Source organism: Helobdella robusta (genome assembly GCF_000326865.2).
Source record: "Helobdella robusta unplaced genomic scaffold HELROscaffold_9, whole genome shotgun sequence".
Lineage (NCBI taxonomy): Eukaryota > Metazoa > Annelida > Clitellata > Rhynchobdellida > Glossiphoniidae > Helobdella > Helobdella robusta.
Genome location: NW_008705512.1, coordinates 3,615,993 through 3,638,599, shown reverse-complemented (window position 1 = coordinate 3,638,599; position 22,607 = coordinate 3,615,993). Strand labels below are relative to the sequence as shown.

Here is a 22,607-nt window from a genome sequence, read left to right as displayed (position 1 = left end):
CTGTGTCCGATGTTCGTGAAGCGTGAAGGAGAGAGAGTGCGATAAAATTGAGGGCAGGCTTGTTAATGTGAGAGATTGAGAAAAAGAGAGAGAACGATTGATGTTGGCGTATAGGAGAAAAAAATGAAAAACAGAAATAGAACAATAGATACAGAAAAATAGAAAAAAAAGATTTATGGATAAGAAAAAACAGATAAATAGATAGGTAGATTGATTGATAGATAAATGAATGAATGAATGAATGAATGAACGAACGAACGACGAACGAACGAATGAATGAATGAAAGGACGGTAGATATATACACGAACGAACGAACGACGAACGAACGAACGAACGAACGAACGAATGAATGAAAGGACGGTAGATATATACACCTAGACAAATAAATAGAGTTTTTGATGTAGATGCTAAAAAAAATGTTAATGAAAAAATAAAAAACATAAAAAAATAAATTAGAAAAAAATGGTGAGAAAAAATAAAATTGTTTTTTCAAGAAGCCATTGGCAAAATAAAAAAATACTTTTTCCTGGAAGTATTTCTTTCTCTGCACTGAACCTCTATACCTCATTGCTAAATAAATAAATTTCTACCTAGCAAGTCAATTACTGTATCAAGTTCATAAGTAAAAATTATGCATACAACTAGATAAATTAGTTATCCATGCTAGCGATGCGGATGTTCATACATGTTTGTTCTTCTATATGTTTCTTCTATATGTAAAAATATTTTTATGAATGTTATAAATCTCTGAAAATTTATTACATTTTTATATTCGCATAAACAAATATAATTTACGTGTTTATCAAAGCGTGGCCTTTTGGTTAGTTGACTATGTGTCATTGACAATGAAAAATGTTTAAAAGTATTATTTGTATTATAAATTTGTCGAGATTGTTTTATGCCATTGGTTGTTTGTTATCATATCAGTTTTTTGAAACTCAAAAGAATTTATAAAACAGATCATAATGATTATTTGTATCATTATGAAAATTTATATAACGCCTTTTAATTAAACATCTCATTAATGGTTCAGTAATTTGACAGACTTTGTCGCCATGTCAACATGTTTAAATAGATGCTATACATTTTATTTATTTATTTACGTACATATTTATTTATATTTCATATTTATATTGTCTACGTAATGTAAATATTTATTGACGTCATCAAATGTTTCGTGGGAGGGTCGCTGTACATCGTACCTACCCCGTTCAAGTTGAAATAAAATATCTTTTATGTTATTGCCTTGTTCGGCAGAAGTACAAATAAATTGTTTATGCCTCTAGGAGTTCAGAACTTTCTCTTCAGATGCCCGCTCATTCGTTTGTTTGTGAGTACGTCATTCGAATTGCTGATGTTTCTAAGCGTTGCACCGGTTTATTTTTTGTTTGCGTAAAGAATGACTGGCTGTTTTTTTTTGAGTTTTTGAAAAAACTTCTAACCAGATTGGCTATTTGTTCATGCTTCTAATACATTTTGTATACATGCGTCCGGTTGAGTGTTTTATTTCTTTCTAGTCCAACAGTAAATTTAATCAAACCCACGCAGAAAGTCACGTTCCTTGGTATAATTTTTAGTTGAATGAAGATTTTTTATGTAGAAATAATGACTGATATTAAAGTCGTCCTTTTTAGCATGGATGATTATATGCATGACTGGCTGGAGATATGCATTAGAGGGCCATACAAATTTTTCCACTGCTCTGCAGTTCTACATTTTTCTGCCATGTTCGTGTCCTTGGTTCCTTCTATGTTTGTGCATGTGTTGGTGTGCTGTATGGCATGCTCTATGGGATTGAAGTATTGTGATTTATGAAGCATATGTTCTTGCTGTACTTCATTATTTATGTCATAACCGCTCTTAAAATTTATCGATAAGCAGGACAATCATTATTTCAAGTGACCAAACAAATGAACAAGTTAGACTAAAAAGTTTTTTCTTTCAAGCACATTAAAACATGCAGGCTTAAATTAGTGAACACACGAGCAAACAAGAAAAATACCCACACATACGTACCTAATACACACACACAAACACACATATTATATATTATATATATTTCGTCTATTCAGTAAACATAACAAACACACAGGTGCTTGCATGCTCGTAACGAAAAGCGATGTAAGTAAAGAAATTGAGAAATAAAATTTATGTTTGTATATGGAATATTTGACATGCTCCAGCACACAACTGCATGCACACGCTATTTCATCCCTGAATTATTTGGACAATTTAATGTTCTTTGCAAGGTTTTAATTTCTTTCATTTCTCATCCTATGCCAGCCTGAATAATGCATGTGCAACTGCCTGTAATTTTCAATATAAATTTTGTTTTATTTGCTAAATTTAGTTGGATAATGTTAAACTGATCGTTTGAATAATTAACTAGGGATGGGTTAATTTAGTTATCTAACTTTGTGAGCTAAGGCAAATTTTTGTTTTTTGACCAAAGAAACAGTGTCTGGAAACAGTATTAAAACTCTCGTTTGATCAGGCAGGTACAAGATTAGATTCTGAGTTTAAGATAAAAATATTTCTCGAATTTCAATTTGTAGAATAAAAAAATTTTCTAATTATAATTAACTACGAAACATTAACGTAGGGAAAAAAACGAGAAAAAGTAAAAAAACCCAGAAACGTGTTGAATGAATGGTGGCAGAAGACGATGATGCTGTGTGCTGGAGTAGCAGGTGTTGTGGGGGAAACCAATGCATACATCTTTAATAGCTGGAAATTAGAGGAATCAGATAGCGGTTTAATTTTCAATAAATATCACATCACATCTCGCTAAATTAAAAATCACTTGCAGTAACAGAGTGTGATGAAATTTTTTTTCTTGTTAGCGAAAGTTCATTTTCACTCCCGCGTGAATAAGTTATTGCAACTTCAGATGAAGAATGAAAATCCACTTATATGAGCCTCATCAAATTTTAATGAAAATTATTATTGTTGAAGATGGAAGTTTTTTCTTTCCAAATCTCATGGGAAACATGAAAAGAATGAAATTGAAAATATAACGTGAAAAAAAAATTTGTGACAATGAAATGAAGAAAATCTCATTTCACAGCACAGAGAACACGTTACCTTTCCGATAAGAGCGATATAAACGCACGTCATACCAAACAAACCAACATACAAACAAACACAAACATACAAACACACACAAACACATACACACAGACAAATCACACCTGCACGAAGTTTATACACACGTACATAAACGTAAACAATGATGGAAACCTACAAACATTTATGGAGTGTTTGTGCTGAATACAAATGATGACTGGGCATGATGTATGTATTGACAGCAAAATAGTGTATTGATAGTCTGATACAATCTGAAACATGTATGTGCTGTCTGCATAGTTTATAGTTCATTTATTTATTAAGGTGTTTTTCAGGTAAGAATTATATACCGACAACACTTTCAACGAGATAGATAAATACTGAATGTAAATTTTGTTTTGTTTTATAAATTCTAGAATAAATAATTTTTCTTAGCATGCAATGTATGCACGTTGGTATAACGCAAACCTGACTCGTATCCAAACATCATATCCAATGTTCAATCTTTAGAAGTCAGCCTAAGTCAATATTCTTGTAAAATCATAGCAATCGATGATGACGTTGAAGAAGATGATTTAAAATATTTGTATGAACGTGTATACTTCTGTGTAATTCATTTGCCAATCAAAAACTAAAATAATTTAAAAAATTATTTTTCGAATGTTCAGAACTACGGTATACACATGGACATACAAATCAAGTTAAGCAAGAAACTCAAGCAAATACCTCTAAATTCCATTTAAAAGAAAACGAAGTTTGTATTCAAATTTAAAATTGTTTTGTTTCATAATTGTACCTTTGTATTTGTATTGTATTTGTAATGTATTTGTATTGTATTATACTGTCTTTGTATTGTATTTTTTGCGGTATTTATTTGTATTTGAATTGCACTAACCGTTTTGTGTGAGGTGCGAGTGACATCGTTGAGACACCCAGTCCTGTTGGCAGGTAGACAGAGATTATGGGCAATACACCACATGCATGCATGTTCGCTTGTTAGACAGGAAAAACAACTGGATGGGATTTATGGTGGTATGGAAACGATAGAATGTGGTGAAGTAAGGTGGTGTAAGTGATACGGTGATGTTACATGGTGATGTGATGTGATGAAATGGCTTAATGATTCAACGTTTGTCATCTGCCTACAAGCCAGATGAGTGACGTTATCTTCAACGTCATCGATGTCTGCAAATTGAAGTTTATTCGTTTCAAGGTTTTTGAAGTTTTATTTTTAATACATTTGACGTTTATTTTTATATGAAATATAAACAAAACAAATACAAATACATTACAAATACAATACAAATATACGTAGAATTAAATCTATAGTTGATAGGATATTGAATAGTTAAAGTTGTGGACTTTAAATTCTAAACTACAATAAAATTTTCAAAAATCTTTTTGTTCTTCATATTTTAAATTGTACTGGCTGACTAAAAATTAATGAAAAAAAAACTATAACATTAAAAACATCAAATTAATTAATCAAACAAAAAACAAAGTTGAAAAAGGCAGGCAGACAAAACCGGCGAATGGAGAAAAAAAACTAATCATTTATGTGTTTGTTTTTAATTAAAAGAAGCAGATAAATTGAATGTGATCATGTCAGCAGGGTAACAAATGGCCAGCAGCCACATGTGCTCTTCGCCACACAGATCATCAATAAAGATTACATACATAAACAATTGCAGACGAACAACTGTCATTACTACTAGCAGAAATACTAGACTAGTAGCAAAGGAAATTTGGTAGCACCATGAGTAACTAGGTAGTAGGTTGTAGGTAGGTGTTGTCATTTTACTTCTACTGCTACAAGTTAATTGTTTGCTGTGTGCTGCAAATATTACTGCCAAACTAATAAAACGTTACTACAACTGTTGCAGTTTACCAGAGATTTCGCAAATATTTCGTATATGTTATGCAGTGGATGCAGATGTGGGTACTGCGTTCGAATATTTGAATAATTTTTTTGTAGTGCTTCATCACTTCGATTGATGAGACGGTGCCATCTGAGTTATAACATTTTTATCACATTGCCTATTTCGTAACATCCGTTGCAAACTGCATTTCAAATAATTTTTTATTTTAAATTTTAAAAACTTTTTACATTACTTTTTACTTTAGACAGATTTCAAAGCATTGAACAAATTTGGTTGAATAATTTCTATATTATTTAACACTTACCATTTAATGACATGATATAACAAAAATTTTTGATTCATTGGCAAAACGACACAAACACACACCACACACGCACGCACGCACACACACACACACACACACACACAAAGACAGACAAAATAAAACAAACAGACAAATTGCACATAGCATCACGTCCAGAGCATTATTAATATAAGTGCGTCATAAGTTGTATGGCCGCTGACACGGGTATGTGCCAACATGTGTACATAGATTACGACCTACACGATACGCATGTATCATTTGTACACTTTGCGTTTGCGTACTTTCAATCCAGTTTTTTGTTTAGTACGTGTGTGTGTGTGTGTGTATTAGACATGCGTGTGTTGTGTGTGTGTGTGTTTGTATTAGACATGCCTCGTTTAATTGCGTTCTTTATAAGCAGGTTTCATCCCAATTTAAAAATAATTTTGTTACATGCTTATTATTTGCCACTTTTAAATAACATAAAAATGAAATGAAATGAGAAGTGAATTTGTTGCAATAGCAAACGTTATTAATTACAACCGTTTAAAATGCAAAAAAAACACACACAGGCATACACAGGCATTGGATAGACACACAATGACACACAGAAGCAGACATCAAACAACTTCAACTGTGTGACAACTTTTTTGGGGTACAATTTAAAAATGTAGCGGTACTTTATAACAACTACACACACACCACACACACACGCACTTACACACACACACACAAACTTACACACACGCATGTTGTGTAGCACACACAATCTAGGTAATTTAGCAGAAGCTCGGTTCATCATAAACACTGTTGTCTCCATGTTAACTGCAAGCTCATCATAGCGTATGAGATATTTAGATTTGTCATCACGTGCATGTTAAAAACGTACATTGCCAGCTTGCACTTCCTTCTACTAATCTATCGGTCTCTTAGTTGGTTTCGGCAGAATATTCAGGGAGGGTTTGTATCAGTACACAAAGAACCAACGGAAAAAACATGAACTGTAGTTTACTCTTCAGACTCATCATTGATGCAATTGATTGATGCGTTTCAAAACTCACGTAATGCATTAACACGCGCACACGCCAACATTAGTGAAAATAACCGCGCACGCATATTGTAAGTTACGTGACAAAATTACCTTTATTTACTCATTTCAGACATACATGTCATGCATACACACACGTGCTAACTTATGTATATTTACGTTTGACAATGCTTGCACGCACACACACACACACACACACGCAGGTAGGCACATACGCACACATACACACGCAGACAGGCGAAGTATCATTTACGCAAAAACTTAGGCACGTTATTACTTTGTTTATTGAATTTTTTTTTTGATGATTTTGGTGAGTAATGAACAACATGGCATGACAGACACACCAACAAACCCAAACCTACTTCCACACACACAAACTGTACGTACATGCACATTACACACCCATCTACACACACAGAAAGAGAAAAAGAGAGAAAGAAAAAGACACACACAGAGAAACATAAAGAAATATTTTTAGAGAGATACGATCGGAGGTTAGGATTTAATGTCAAGTTGGCTTGTAAATCTTCGCACTGCTGGTTATTAAGTTTTATTGGGCTGCTAAATCATTTTCAATCCATGCCAATAATTACTAATCTGGCGCCCAACCATAATTCAATAAACAAAATCCATAGCGTGCTATTTTGCCGACGGTAATGTTTGAGTTCTTCGGATTTTAATGTTACTGCAGTGTTGGGTCGTCATCATGTTTTGTTTGTTACTTTCAATAAATTTTTATTTGACGGCTGATCTAGTTATGAACTAGTTAGCAAGTTTAACCTCTTCAGAGTTCCACAATGACATTCAAAAATCCCTCGATTTCAGGTGTTTATGTGAACAAATTTATTAAAAACATGAAAATATAAAGATAAATGCTCTATGGTTAGATGATATTGGTTATTACTGCACTGCAATGACTGGATATTTTTTTGTAATAAAAAATTTGGAAGAACTGATTGAAAAATTTTCCAAGTCGATATGAAATGTTTTATTTATTGGGTTTGCTTGGTCGTAAATTTGAAATGGTCTTTTTTATTATCATCCAAGTGTGCCTACCTACAACAGACAGTGAACGTTAATGTTATTAAACGGCTTGTTTTGCTTGTTTACGATTCCTTTAATGTGAGAATATATTTTCGATTGTGTTTTTTTAAATACAAAAATCTGTTTATTTTTCAATAAGAACAAATAGTACGAGTTACATTTTTTTGGATATAAAAACAGAACAATAAAACCCCTTACCAGACAACATCAACAATTAACACTAACAACAACAAACACGCTAACATCAACATTACATGCTGACATCAACGATACATGCTAACATCGACATTACATCCTGACATCAACACCAACATTACATGCCAACATCAACAAATGCCAATACAACACGAATGCAGAGCCACACAGAGCAGCCAGGCGAATGCCACGAGCAATCTGAACACCTCTCACGAATCGATGCGATGATGTCGGGTCGGGTTACAATAAAATTAAAAAAGATTTGTTAATGCTGCATTACTGCAGTCCATGTTATGGAAAAATTATGTAAATGTGAATGTGAATGAACCATTGTGAATGGTTAAAAATTTTTTACAAACGTTATAAAAACAAACTTACGGGACAAAATTTTACGAAACAGCCAGCAGTAGCAACGACATCTCCACACAACCACTGGGCTGGCAACAGTTGAAAAAAATGGCATCACAAAACAGAAGACATCAATCACGACATTACGCATTGTACGTGCATAATTCAAAAAGTGCAAAATTTTGTGGCGAGCGACGCGTGGCTGCACTCGACGACGATGAAACGATTTGCAGCCATAAAACAAAATATCAGATGAACAAAATATACGAGCTCATCAAGGCTACAACATCATAAATATCACTTCCCTTCTTGGGATATCAATTTGGAACTCATGCAGACATCAAACATAAAACATCATACGGAGTTTCATGCCTTGAAGAAAAATTGAAATATCACATAAAAAGATGAAACGGAGAATAAATAACAATGAGCTGCTCTGGGTTCTGATGACAACGATCTCAGGGTTAAGATACATCCTCTAACTAGATGTGGAGAATTTTTAGTTATAATGGCATCATTCCAAACAAGCCACTGCCTATCTGCTCTTTATAACATTAAAATGCCATTATTTATAATAATTTTCCGCCGAGGTTGTTGTGAGGCAATTTTGTGACACATTCATCATTTTATTTTCTGAGACAGTTAATTGCAGCTGGACGTAGACAGTGATTAGTTACATAAGATGACCATTATTATTTCAAGCATAGTTCTTCGCTATAGTACCTAGGTACTAAAATTTAAAAAATGAACACGTCTCTGGCAGTTTTGCGAACATTTTACCTAAAAGCTAATTAAATTTTTAACGGCGAATGTAAATTAATTACGACAAAGTTTGCTATTTAGATTATTTTAACGATTTTTAAATTGAATTAAGTTGTGCTGCTAGTTAATTTGAAAAAAGTATTAAATTTAATTTAATGAGCCGTATTAACATAAAGTTGAAGAAAAAATAGTTTTAACGACGCCATTTGGCTTCAGAAACCACGCGAAGTGTTCGAGTGCCAATTAGAACTATTTTTGTCAATTTTTTTTTTGGGAATTCAGTTATACGTGAAATGAGTCTGTCAAGATTTGTGTTTTTATTTGTAATGTTATGAAAAAGTAAATTGTTATCTTTGTAGTTTTAATTATCATCATGATCTGGCATGAAAAAGATTATATTCATTCAAAAGCAGATTTTTTACAAAAGTGGTTAATTTATACGTTATACAACTAGAGGTGAAGATCCAAGTTTAAGATGCAATAAAAATTAAAATAATGAAAAAATAACTAATAGTCATAAACAATCTTCAATCTCAAAAATGCAAAATTTTCAAAATCTGACCTCACGTGAACCCGGCAATCGAACAAGGTGAAGGTCGTCGTGGCCACTGCCTGTTCGTCCATGGTCAGTGAGACATTCATCGTCAGGCTATCTGGAAGTTTTTATTTGAAATTAATTAAAATAATTTCATTATATTATCGGTTTTTATATTATTTTATAATATAATTTAATTATATTGTTTTGAATAAATAGCTGATTTTTAATTAAATTGATATTTTAAAAAATTGAAAATCTTTTTTGTCCAAAAATTCCTCTTTTTTTGAAAGTTAATTGACATCTGCGGTCTTGTTTGATAATTTCTGGAAGCTTCTACAGGAAATTAAAAGGAAATACTTTGAAGAGAACATAAAAAAAACTAATTCGACTTTGCTGTAAATTGGGAGAAAAATTATTTCCTTCGTTGAAAAAATTCGATCCATGTATTTGTTGGAATAAAATAGATGACCATGGAAATGTTTTGCAGTATGAGAAGCGAAGCACATCAATTTCAATTAAATTCTCAATAATTCATTTAAACAAATGAACAAACGTTAAAGGACCAGAGGTCAGAAATAAATTTTCTTGGCTAACATTTAGACGCACTGACATTAGTAGAATGCAAATTTAAAACCGCAATAGTTACACGGATATTGTTAGCACAAGCACAAAAATGCGTCGGTGACTATGCGACAGTTTACTAAATCAGATTGTGATGATATAACAAAATTGATAAAAAAAACGCTAAATGAGTGTGTGCCTGTGCATATTATGTTTTTGTCTATGTCTCTCTCTCTCTTTCTTTCTCTCTCTCTCTTTCTCTCTGTTTCTCTCTTTTTTTTCTTTCTCTCTCCCTGTCTCTCTTTTTATATATATTTAATAGTACATATATATATGAAGAAATATTGGTGGTTGCATATTATGTCTATTGCATTGTCTAAGCCTTGTCATTGTCTCTCTCTCACTCTCACTCTCTTTGTATATTTATATATATATATATATTATATTTATATATATATATATATATACAAAGACGGAATATCTACATAAACATACAGTGGTATAAATATGATATATAGTGGTATAAATATGATATATAGTGGTATAAATATGAAACAGTTAATATTTATAGTAAGAATATAAGGACTGGCTTGTCTTGGGTTATCGGTCCGGCGACATCTTTCCATTTAATATTCTATTTGTTTGCAAGTTCGACGAATTCTTGCGTTTCAGCGCGATAAACATCAGAAGGGAGACGAAATGTAAATGTGTCTGTTTGGAATGCTGGTCGACTGAAGGGCATGAAAGTTTACACGTGGGGAACTAGTTACGAATAAATAGATACATCTATAGTGGTATTTGGGTATATGTTTATATGTATGTATGTGTGTATTTTTGTTTGTTGGTATGTATGTATGTGTGTATGTATGTGTGTATGTATGTATGTATTAAATGGAAAGCTCATATAGAGCACACATATCATTATTTACGTCAATTTGCTTTGCCAGGATTTGTCATTCCCAACATGATTTATTAAGATTCGCCTGTGTTTTATTCATTCATTCATCCATGCCATTCATTCTCTCGCTCTTCCGTTCATTAGTTCCCTGATGGATTGCTTCTCCGTGTATGTTTGCATGCTGTGTTAGCTGGAAAATGAACAAATAAATAAACAAAGTTAAACACAACTTGCCACACACACAGACACACACACTCACACACACACTCGTAAACATACACACACACACACACACACACACACGTATACTTACATACACACATATAATGATACTGTTATATATATACTGTTATATAATGATGCGTACATACAATGATACATATGATACGATAATCAAGGATACAAAGATACATACAAGCATACATACAAACTTAACGGTGAACGTGAACAGGGATGGCAAACAGCTGGAGTTTCAATTAGAGAAGATCATAAATACATATACTCGCATGCAAACACGATAGCACGCCACATAAATAAGTATTTTTAAATATAAGTAAACTACTTGATTATTGCAAAATGGTTGTATGTATTTATTTATTTATTAAGGATTTAAAAATGTTAGTATATATTTCATTATTTATTTAAATTTTTTTAAATTAAATAATGTTTATCCATTTATATTTATGCGTCTTAATGTTATGTGAATGTGATGTATTTGCTGTTGTTGTAGCTGTTGTTGTTGCGTTGGCTGCTGTTGAATGTTGTTGTTGTTGTGCTAGTGGTTAATATCAGTTGAATGAACAAGATGGAGTATTACTTGGAAAAATCTTGCAATAAACTCGGCAATCTCCAACTGAGTAAATTAAAAATGAAATGAAATGAAATTTTTTAATGCACTTGAAAAGTTGAAAATTTAATATCCAAAATTTTTGCACCAAAAAAAATTAATAAAAAAAAAACATTAAAATTTTCTGCAATAAAAAATAATTAAAAAAAAAATAAACCAGTAAGAAATGAAATGCAACAACTAGAAGACATTAAACTCCGCAACACAGCAAAAGACATTAACGAGCCACCGACAGCAGTGGCAGTAGTAGCAGCAGCAGAAGCAACTACGAAATATCAAACGTAGCAAGACCTGAACAACTACATCAAAACCAGTTGGGAAGTAATGAAACTTTAACGATCCGTACGTGGCAAACACAGTCAAACACAAACCAACAAATGACTCTTTTTAACAGGTCAAACAATCTAAAATAACAGGCAAAAGATGAACAATAAAGGCACAATAGAGTAGCCATAGCAACAAATGAAAAACATTTGTTAACATCTACCAAAAAAAAATCATAATAACTTAGCTACTTCCGGGCTATAAATATAAAACATTGACGAGACAAAGGGGTGATGTTGTTTTTGAGCTGGTTGAAAAGGTAGCGATTTTAGGTTATATTCTGTGATAGTCTTGCTTAAATAAGTTTTCACACGTTGCGCCTTCGCTGATGTTAAATAAAAATATTTTGTAAAAACGAAAGCAAATATAGATTTTTTTTTCAAATGACGGTAAATGATCGGTCGGCAAGTTACTTGAGACGGTAGATGCACTGGGTGTTGCGAGTTGCGACGCCATCGCGATTTGAGACGGTTCGAATGTGGTCTCTGCAATACTGAGACTACCATTAGGTGCACGGGCTTGCTACTTATATTTTCTTCGTGTGGGTGAAGTGTCTGACGCAACAGTTTAATTCGCTACTAAGCTAATAAGACACGATTTGTAAAACAGATGTGCGCTTGGTTCTCAGAGCAAAAAACAAAAATGGACTACAGAAGAATAACAAAATTGAAAGATTGCAATGAAAATTGTTGCATGTTTGGACGCTATTATTCAAATTACAACAATAAAACAACATGCCACATTATTTATACCAACACAATTCATATCAACAACAACAACTGCGTCATCAACATTCTGCAACAACAGCTAAATAACACAATGACAAATAACGAAAACTTACTACAACAACATTTGAAATAACAACACCAACAAACGACAATAACAGCAGCAACAGCAGCAGCAGCAGCAGCAGCAAGATCAGCTTTGAGCAAAAACAAGCAAAGTCAGTAAATAAGAAATTGTCCGTGGGTTAATTTGAACATTTAAGCCTGCGTGAAATTGATTTGATCATCTCCCATGTATTCCCATGTCCTTCTCTGTACTGGAAAATATGAAATATTATGCTTGCAAGAAAGTGTTTTATGTATGTACACACACACACACACACACACCACTCATATACACATACACAGACAGACACATACACAGACAGACACACAAACACGCACACAAACAAACAATTGTATGCAAATACCTAATGTGTTTGTGTGTGGTGTGTGTGTGTTTTTGTGTCTGTGTGTGTTTTTGTGTGTGATGATGTGGATGTTGTTTTCCGCGCATGATTGCGGGCAAGATTATATGTGTGTATTTGGTCGTAAATATTAAAAAATGTTTACAGTTGTTTCTCCCCCCAAGTAAAGCATGGATAATTACATCCTATACATACACGCATATACGCACTCATACATAAAAATACATAGCACACTCATTTCTATTTCGTTTATACACATACACACATACATACATGTATTCATACATACAAAAATGTATACACACACACAAACATGCATTGCTACAGAGATGCTAACATGCACACGTGCCTACTTCAAACAAACAATCCTAAACACACACACACACACACAGATAAACAAACACGCACATACACGCACACAAACACACATACACACACACATATTTGAACAGTTAGATAATGACATGTGGTTGAGAATTTGTGTTGTAGTATAGAAGAGTTGCAGATGGATACATATCGCGGAGACTAGCATCATTATTCATCATTAAGGGCGCGCTAGGTAGCGTTTTCAAAAATGCCATTTCGACAAATTTTTATTCTCTAAAAAAGAAAAAGTAATTCCAACATTTTTTTTATCTCGGAAAAAAAAGAAAATGGTAGAAATGAATTAAGCGCTAGATAAATTAGAACGATGGACGGATTTGTAACGCAGCCTGAAGGAATTAGTATAAATTAATGCCAACAATATCGATTGTAATGATGATGATGATGATGACAATAATGACGATGATATTGATGATGATGATGACAATGATGGTGATGATGATGACGACGACGACGATGATGATGATAATGATGATGACGATAATGATTAACATTTTTTTTAAAAATCTGCCAAACAATGGGAGACGGTATGGAAGTGCACATCTAATATAATTGCAGATGAATGGTTCTCTGCTGCGGTTGCAACTCAAAAAAAAAAACTATCTACAATAATCTTTGCAACTCAAAAAAAAACTATCTACAATAATCTTTTCATTCATATTTTATCAGATCATTTATCCTTTAATCCATCCATCTATCCACTAATTCGGCCTTTTAGGGATGATGACACGATAACAACATGCTGTCTAGTTTTAAATATTTTTTTGGTATATTTTTGAGTGCTTGCGACTCAGAAGCGCGTGAATTTCAAATGTGGTTTTGTTGAGGAATGGTTAAATAAACAATTAGATGCAAATTGTGATGAATTGATGGAGAGGAAGAACAAACACACACGCACACACAAGTACACCAACACACACACACACACCCACAAAAACATTAACAGACGCACACACATATATACATACATACATACACACACATACCGACAATTATAATCTCATTTCATCAAAAATTACTGCCGAAATGTGTCAAAATTGAAGTGATCCACATCAAATGTGTTGAGAAAAATATCATTAACACGTTATTTTGTTTCACAAGTTGGAAAAAATGTTAAAAAATTTCTCGAAAACATACACTGAAACGAATTTACTTAATTGTTGGCTTTCCTGAAATACATAAGATGTATGTATGTATGTATGTATGTATGTATGTATGTATGTATGTATGTATGTATGTATGTATGTATGTATGTATGTATGTATGTATGTATGTATGTATGTATGTATGTATGTATGTATGTATGTATGTATGTATGTATGTATGTATGTATGTATGTATGTATGTATGTATGTATGTATGTATGTATGTATGTATGTATGTATGTATGTATGTATGTATGTATGTATGTATGTATGTATGTATGTATGTATGTATGTATGTATGTATGTATGTATGTATGTATGTATGTATGTATGTATGTATGTATGTATGTGGGTCTGTTTGTTTTTCTATATATTCTCAAACAAATTGACAATTATGAATTTATAATAGCTGCAATAAAATACAAACGCTTTACAAACATCTGCGACACCAAATAATGCATCCTGTGCTTGAAATGCATAAATTAGCAAGCATGTTTATAAAATTTGGAGTGGTAGAACATGCACACCAATCTGTCTACTAATGCACATCAATGCAAAAATGCATTAAAACATGGTCAAACACGCAAACATTTTGTATCTGTATTTGATCTGTGTTTGTATCTGTATTTGTATCTGTATTTGTATCTGTATTTGTATCCGGTAAGCAGCACTCACATCCAGAAATGCCAGCAATGATATGTGATCGGCATCAATTCAACACTGTAATACATATAAATATTTGTATAATTTCATATCTTAACAACAATGCATTTAAACATATTAGGGCGTACAAATCTCAAAATGCATACAAACATATTGTTGCATACATACCCATTGTTGCATACAAGCCTATTGTTGCATACAAACATATTGATGCATACAAACATATTGATGCATACAAACATATTAATGCATAGAAACATATTAATGTATACAAACATAGAACGCATACAAACACACAATGATTACAAACGTATTAATGAATACAAACACAAAATGCAAATATATCTCCAAATGCATAAAAAGGCAGCTATGCATAAAATTCGCACTCACGTACAAATATTGTACAGTGGAATAATGATCATGGAAACATGTATGGGAATAGGAGCAGACCAATCCTTACCAACAACCACATACCGTTCAGCACAAGTGCCACATACCCACTCAACATACAAACCAACTAATTACGAAAGCATACAAACAAAGACATTGAGCGTAAAAATATTAACATACAAGCTCGTACAATAAGAACAAACATGCACATTAAGCATACAAACCTTCAAACACACTAATATATACAAAAACTGAAGTTGCATACAAACATTTAGTCATACAATTATCAAAAACCCACCAAACTTATACAAACTTTAAGAAACAAACAAAACATACAAACAAAACATACAAACAAATACATATGCAAACAAAACATACAAACAAATAAATGCATACAAACAAATAGACCAAGTGTACAAATGAAAGGCCAAATTCAACCACTCCAGCAATCGACGTGTGTCGATTTGTAATGCGTTGGCTTTTTCATCAACAACAACCAACATCAACAACCACAGCCACAACAACCACAGCCACAACAACTACAGCCACAACAACCACAGCTACAACAACCACAGCAACAACGACCACAGAAACTACAAAACAAACAACAACAAGCAGTTATCACAACAACAAAAACAACAAAGATTAGAGAAAAAATGTTGCTTGGTCATCTGATACAAACCTCCAAGTAAAAGCTTTACATACTCAGCAAGCAGACACATTAATGTGATGATCAATGAATGAAAACACGCACGTCGTATACTTGAAAAATTCGTAAAATTATTTTTATATTCTTTTGCCAAATTATGATCACCACAAAAACACAACAGCCCACCAACCACAACAACATCAACAACAAAAACAGCAGCAACAACAAACACCACCACCACCAACAACAACAACATTACAAAAACACAACTCGGCAGCAGTGGAATTTTAACGATTCTATGTAGGTCGTTACATGTTACGTCACATTACTTGGATGATGCCAGGTTATGCAATGCCCTTTCCACTCTACTGGAATGCTACTCTAGTAAAACTAATACCGCTACTACTACAGTTTCTACCACTACTACACTGCCACCTACTACTATTTAAATATTGCTGCAGTTTACTACTGCAGTTTATGTAGCTACCACTGCTGCTGCTAGCTGCTACAACTACCATGCTACTACTTGTAGTATTTTTTAATTGCTTAATTGTCATTCTATTGTTCCGTATGTTACAACAACTATTGCTGTTGCTACTGCTGTTAATACTGCTACTGCTGCTACTACTACTGCTGCTACTACCACTTCCTTCTATTCTGTTATTATGATTGAAATCCATTATTAATATTTATATAGAAATAATAACACTGACATTTTAGAACTGTCAACCTTCAGTATAACAACAACAGCAGCAACAACCACAACAGCAACCACAACAAAAATAGCAACCACAACAAAAACAGCAACAGCAACAACAACAACAACAACAACAACCACAGCAGCAGCAGCAACAACAACCACAACGGTCCAAATAAGCAAGAGGGTTACATATAATAAAGACGGAACATTCATCTTAGCATCATGTTCTATCAATCAGCTCATTCACCCAACAATTCAATAAGAGAGGGTGCCTCTTTTCAACATGTCAGAAATATTTTTTTTGTTTACAATGAAGATGGATCAAATGAATGAGTGAAATAATGACGAACGAACGAACGAACGAACGAACAAACAAACGAACGAACGAACGAACGAACGAACGAATGAATGAATGAATGAATGAATGAATGAATGAATTGAATGAATGAATGAATGAATGAATGAATGAATGAATGAATGAATGAATGAATGAATGAATGAATGAACGAATAAACAAATAAACAAATGAATGAATTAATGAATGAGTGGAAGGGTGAACGAATGGATGAATGAATTCATAATTTTCTTCACATCAACATAACCAAATATTTTAAAAAATGACTAAATATGTGCGTGTCGTCTAACACTTTCCATCGCATACTCCAGATGAGTTCTACGTTTAATAGGTCGCTATATGAATGATCTCCACCAGCTCTCAATTTTTGCAAACACCATCCGAAAAACATTTCACATGAAACATCTCAAGGAACTATCAAAAGAACTATCAACACCCACCAAAACTACCATTCATCAACTTCATTCTTAATTTATAGATTCTTCGTGCTACAATATCTTAAACGAATTGCTATTATTTTGAAATAACTCTTTCCCTCTCTCTCTTACTCTGTTTTTCTTGCTCTCTCCCTCTCCCTTTCTCCAGAAAAATTTTTTAAATTTTTTGCTAAAAGTTAACAAGAGCATTATATTTTAAGGAGGTATTAGAAACACAGCTATCATTAATTTATCCCGCCATTCCCGGCCGACAGGCAGGCACACAGATGCATACAGCGCTATCAAATTCATAACAATAATAACAAAAATGGTTATTATTATCATCATCATTATTATTTATTTATTTATTCATTATGTTCTTTTTTTCCTCCTCTTCTTCTTCAATGTTATTGTTATAAACTTTAACGCTCGTTACAGACGCCGATGTTATGACTTCAAAAGATCTCTATATTTCCAACACCAGTGTTGTAGCTTCCAACGATCGTCTAAAGTTATCGTTATTCTGTAAGTTCAAGATTTCCGATAGATGAACACAACTGCTTTAAAGACAAACTTTGTTGAACGTTTATTTGAATACCAACAGTAATAGAGACACCAAACTAACCCAAGTAGGTTTAATCACATTTCACAAATCACATTTACGACTTCACTTCAAACCTCTCTATAAACTTCGCTTCTCCTGCTACTTCCATATATGAAATTCCGACAATATAATCTATATATAACTATATCTAATTATAACAAATATAACAAGATAACAATAATTAATTATATAGCGTTATTCCACCATTCCAGCCGCTATAGCGTTATTATTATAAGCGTGATGAATATCACCGTTAACCTGATCAATATTATTTGTTAACATCTGCTCACTCATTGTTATCCTCACCGTTATCACCATTCTTATTGCTTCTTTATCCCCAGCATCATCATTATCATTTTCATCATCATCGTCGTCGTCATCATCGCCATCATCATCATCGGCCTATCTATCTGAATAATTTTGAATGCAGTGAACGAAACGAACTTCAAATACACAGGCGAACATATTCACCCTTGAATGAACACGAATGTATAAATAAACATCTATAAAGCATAAACGCATAAACAAACAGACAGACACACAAAAAATGTTTTTTAAAATACAAACGCTAACACATAAACAAACATCTATTAAAGTTTAAAAAGGTTAAAATCTATTACACAGTTCCTATTACACATACAAACATTAACACACATAAACAAAAACACATAATTAAACACTTCTCACAAGTTTAAAAAAATAAACACATAAACAAACACTCTTTAACTTTTAACAACTTTTAACACGAAAAACACTAGCAAGAATTGTATGGAAAATACATTTAAAAAAATCGTTACTAATATCATATGCCAGAGTGTTGTTTAATTGTCATCATCGTCATCACATTCATAATCTTCATCGTCATCATCATTATCATTGTCACCACCACCATCATCATTGTTATCACTAACTCTATCAGTGTCGTCATCATCATAGTCTTCGTCGTCATCATTCTTTTAATGTATCATTTCTACTTTTAAACACCCTTGAAACAAACAAATTCTTTAAGAATCCACAATTTCCCGTTGTTTTCGCGTAACTTGACCATTCATGGTCACTTTATGACGAGATGGTGGAATTTTATGAAAAAATTGTGGATGTTTAACATTAGAAAATTTTACATTTTCCAGAAATTTCAAACGCGAGCTAAAATATAATTGTTTGTTCATCCATTCATACCAATAAAAGTTAAAAAAACGGTTAGTACATACAAATACAAACACATACAAACACCCCACACAAACTACACACACAATGTGTGTGTGTGTGTGCGTGTGTGTGTATGTGTGTGTGTGTGGTGTGATACACATGTAAAATAAAATAAAACATAGAAATGAAAATAGATATAAAAAAACATGAACAATAAATTTCCATTTTCCACCCACACTTCTGCTTAAATGGGAAGCATAAAAAAATGATGAAAAAAAATTGCAAACTCTTTCCAGAAGCCAAACCCGTTTGAAAATTTTTATGAATTATCGAAATATGTCTTTAGAATTTTTTTTGAAATATAATTTTTCAAATAACTCAAAAAAAGATAAAGTAAGAAGAGAGAGGAAGCAAAAAGAAGAAAAAGAGAGACGTAGAGAGAGAGAGAGAGAGAGAGAGAGAGAGAGAGGGATAAAAAAAAATAAATAAATTTATTTCTTCATCAATTCTTTGTTTACCTAAGTTTATTCATATTCATTTTTTAAAAAAAGTTTGAGATAGATAAAAATTCAATTAAAGAAATAAATGCAGAAATTGAACTATATACCTTACAGTTAAATAAACTGAATGATCGTTTAAATGCTACCAGCAACCAACCCAGACACTTTCTGAATACTAACCACCTGCAATCCACCGACATTACATTAAGTAAAATTACATTACATTAAGCAGAATTACACAACATTAAATAAAATTACACAACATTAAGTAAAACTACATTACATTGAGTAATGTTACGTGACATTAAATTACATTAAGTTAGTGTTTAATAAGATTCGCAAAGTAATTTATAAGTTAACTTCAATTAGGTGATTTGTAAGCAATGAAAAGCTAAGTGCCCCTTGTAAAGGCATGAGATTCTGGAGGTTGTACAATTTTTGTGTTATCGTTGGTTAACACGCAGCTTTTAGTACACACACACACACACACACACATACAAACACACACATACACACAAGACAAACAAAACATTCAAACAAATACAAAGACACGCACGTATATATATATATATATATATATATATATATATATATATATTTACAATATTCTATAAATTCTACCGAATGTTTGGTACCAACATATATATATGTGTGTAGAGAGTATTTTGCGCTTGAAAAAATAAACAGCTTCTAATTTTGCGAACATTCGGAACTACTTAAACAACCTCACAAACATACCCGTACACGCACACACACACACACACGCACACATACACACACACACACACACGCATACACACACACAAACATAACATAGCTATACACACACACACACACACACACACACAGACAAACACATACGAACAAAAGTACAAACATACTCACACAAAAAACTTCCTCCACTTATATACCGATGGGCCAACCGGCAATTTGAAGCAAGGCAAACACATAACACTATACTTGTTGTTTTACTATGTGTTTAACTTTTTTGTATTCTCGTTTATATGAATGTGTGATTTTGTGTGTTTCTGTGTTTGTGTGTGTTTGTGCATGCTGTTATATGTATGTCTGATAACATTTTCAGGTGTGTTTGTTTGACTAATTTAATTAGCTAAAATAATAAAAACAGAGCTCTTGAGAACTTTCTCCATCCAGATTAGTTTAATTTCAGAGAGTTCGCATATTTTTTTACTTAGCTTACTTAGCCATTTTTTCAGTTTTTTCTGTAACTTTTTAAAAAAATATTTCTGTTAACCACATTTTCTCTAAATTATTACAATATAAAAAGAAACCTGAGGACCACAAAAAACATCTTGAAAAATAAAAATTTGGAGATAAAATAAAACCTACTAAAATATTTAGGGTTTAATATTGATGTTCAGCAAAGCGGAATGTTTCTCAACGCAAACCTCGCGGTTATAAATTTATTATTTATTGTCATTGCCATTTTTTTATTATTTTTATAGCGCGCAATATTTTGCCACAGGCTTAACTTACTTTAACCTGGATGCTGCCGAGGGATTTTTTATTAAATTAATATTTGATGTCTTTGGTTCTATGCTGTTGTGATTGTTGTTGTTGGCTTATTGGTTGGTTGGTCCTTTTTTCAAATGTATTTTGTTTATGTCGTGATGACGATAATGATAATCTGCTGATGATAATGACAATGATGATGATGCTGCTGTTGATGATCATGATGATGGAGGCAAAAATGATGACGACGACGATAATGATGACGATGATGACAACGACGATTGTTAAGGAGGCTAACGGTTTTCATGGTTTATGTTTATGATTTTGGTGTTATTGATTGCTACTTGACGAAAGTTCATCGAGAGTTGGATAAAAGTAAAAGAGAGAGAGAGAGAAAGAGAGAGAAAGAGAGAGAGAGAGAGAGGGTGAGAGATAGGAAAAAAGAAAAAAATCGAGATAAAGAAGGAGAAGAAAGAGAGAGAGAAAGAGAGAGAGAAAGAGAGAGAGAAAGAGAGATAAAAGGGTGAGAAAAGATCAATAATGACGAAGCAGGATGATGATTAGATTTCGCAATTTTTTCCACGTCAGCGTCATGATTTTCTTACTTTCTTGCAGCTACGGTTATTGACTTTTTTTGATGTTGTTGATGTTTCGTTGTGTTGTTGATGTTTTTTTAATGTGTTTTTTGATGCAACGTTGTTTTGTTACGTTGTTGTTGTTGTTAGTTTTAATCGCATTATTACTGCCTTCATCTCATTTATTTATTTAATAATACCATCACTGAGAGTTGAAAACCCTAGTTAATTAGATCGGCGATAGTTATTGTTGCAATCGCAGTTGAATTCAACTTTTCAATTCAATGCAATGTTATTCATGCTAATTAATGGACGATGCGGTTGAATTGAAACATGCACTTGTGTATGGTATGTATATGTACTGTGTACCTGGTACACAACGAGGTATTTTGTACGAGATGAAGAGGGTATTATATGATTTGCTTTTGTTTCTATGATGAAACTTTCAAACTCTGAAACTTCCTTACTTTTAAAACTTTTTTTCATTATAAATTTGTATACATACATCAACATAATGCACATTTATTTATATATATATATATAATGTTGGTAATAGACCATAATTTTTACAGTATTCTATAAATTCTACCAAATGTTTGGCGTTAATATGTTTGTAG

General features: G+C 32.6%; 2 protein-coding genes across 2 annotated transcripts; one reads left to right on the top strand and one right to left on the bottom strand.

Moving 5' to 3' along the window:
* Positions 1-1,644: 1,644 nt before the first annotated feature.
* On the bottom strand, positions 1,645-4,046 carry HELRODRAFT_166280 (hypothetical protein; the record flags this gene model as incomplete). The annotated part of the gene is made up of 3 exons (XM_009033246.1): positions 1,645-1,860; positions 2,416-2,514; positions 3,963-4,046. The coding sequence occupies 3 exons, from the start codon at positions 4,044-4,046 to the stop codon at positions 1,645-1,647; spliced, it is 399 nt and encodes a 132-aa protein (XP_009031494.1).
* Positions 4,047-7,639: 3,593 nt separating this feature from the next.
* HELRODRAFT_166279 (hypothetical protein) lies at positions 7,640-8,159 on the top strand (the record flags this gene model as incomplete). Its single annotated transcript, XM_009033245.1, has 2 exons — positions 7,640-7,751; positions 7,918-8,159. The coding sequence occupies 2 exons, from the start codon at positions 7,640-7,642 to the stop codon at positions 8,157-8,159; spliced, it is 354 nt and encodes a 117-aa protein (XP_009031493.1).
* Between the last annotated feature and the right edge of the window lie 14,448 nt (positions 8,160-22,607).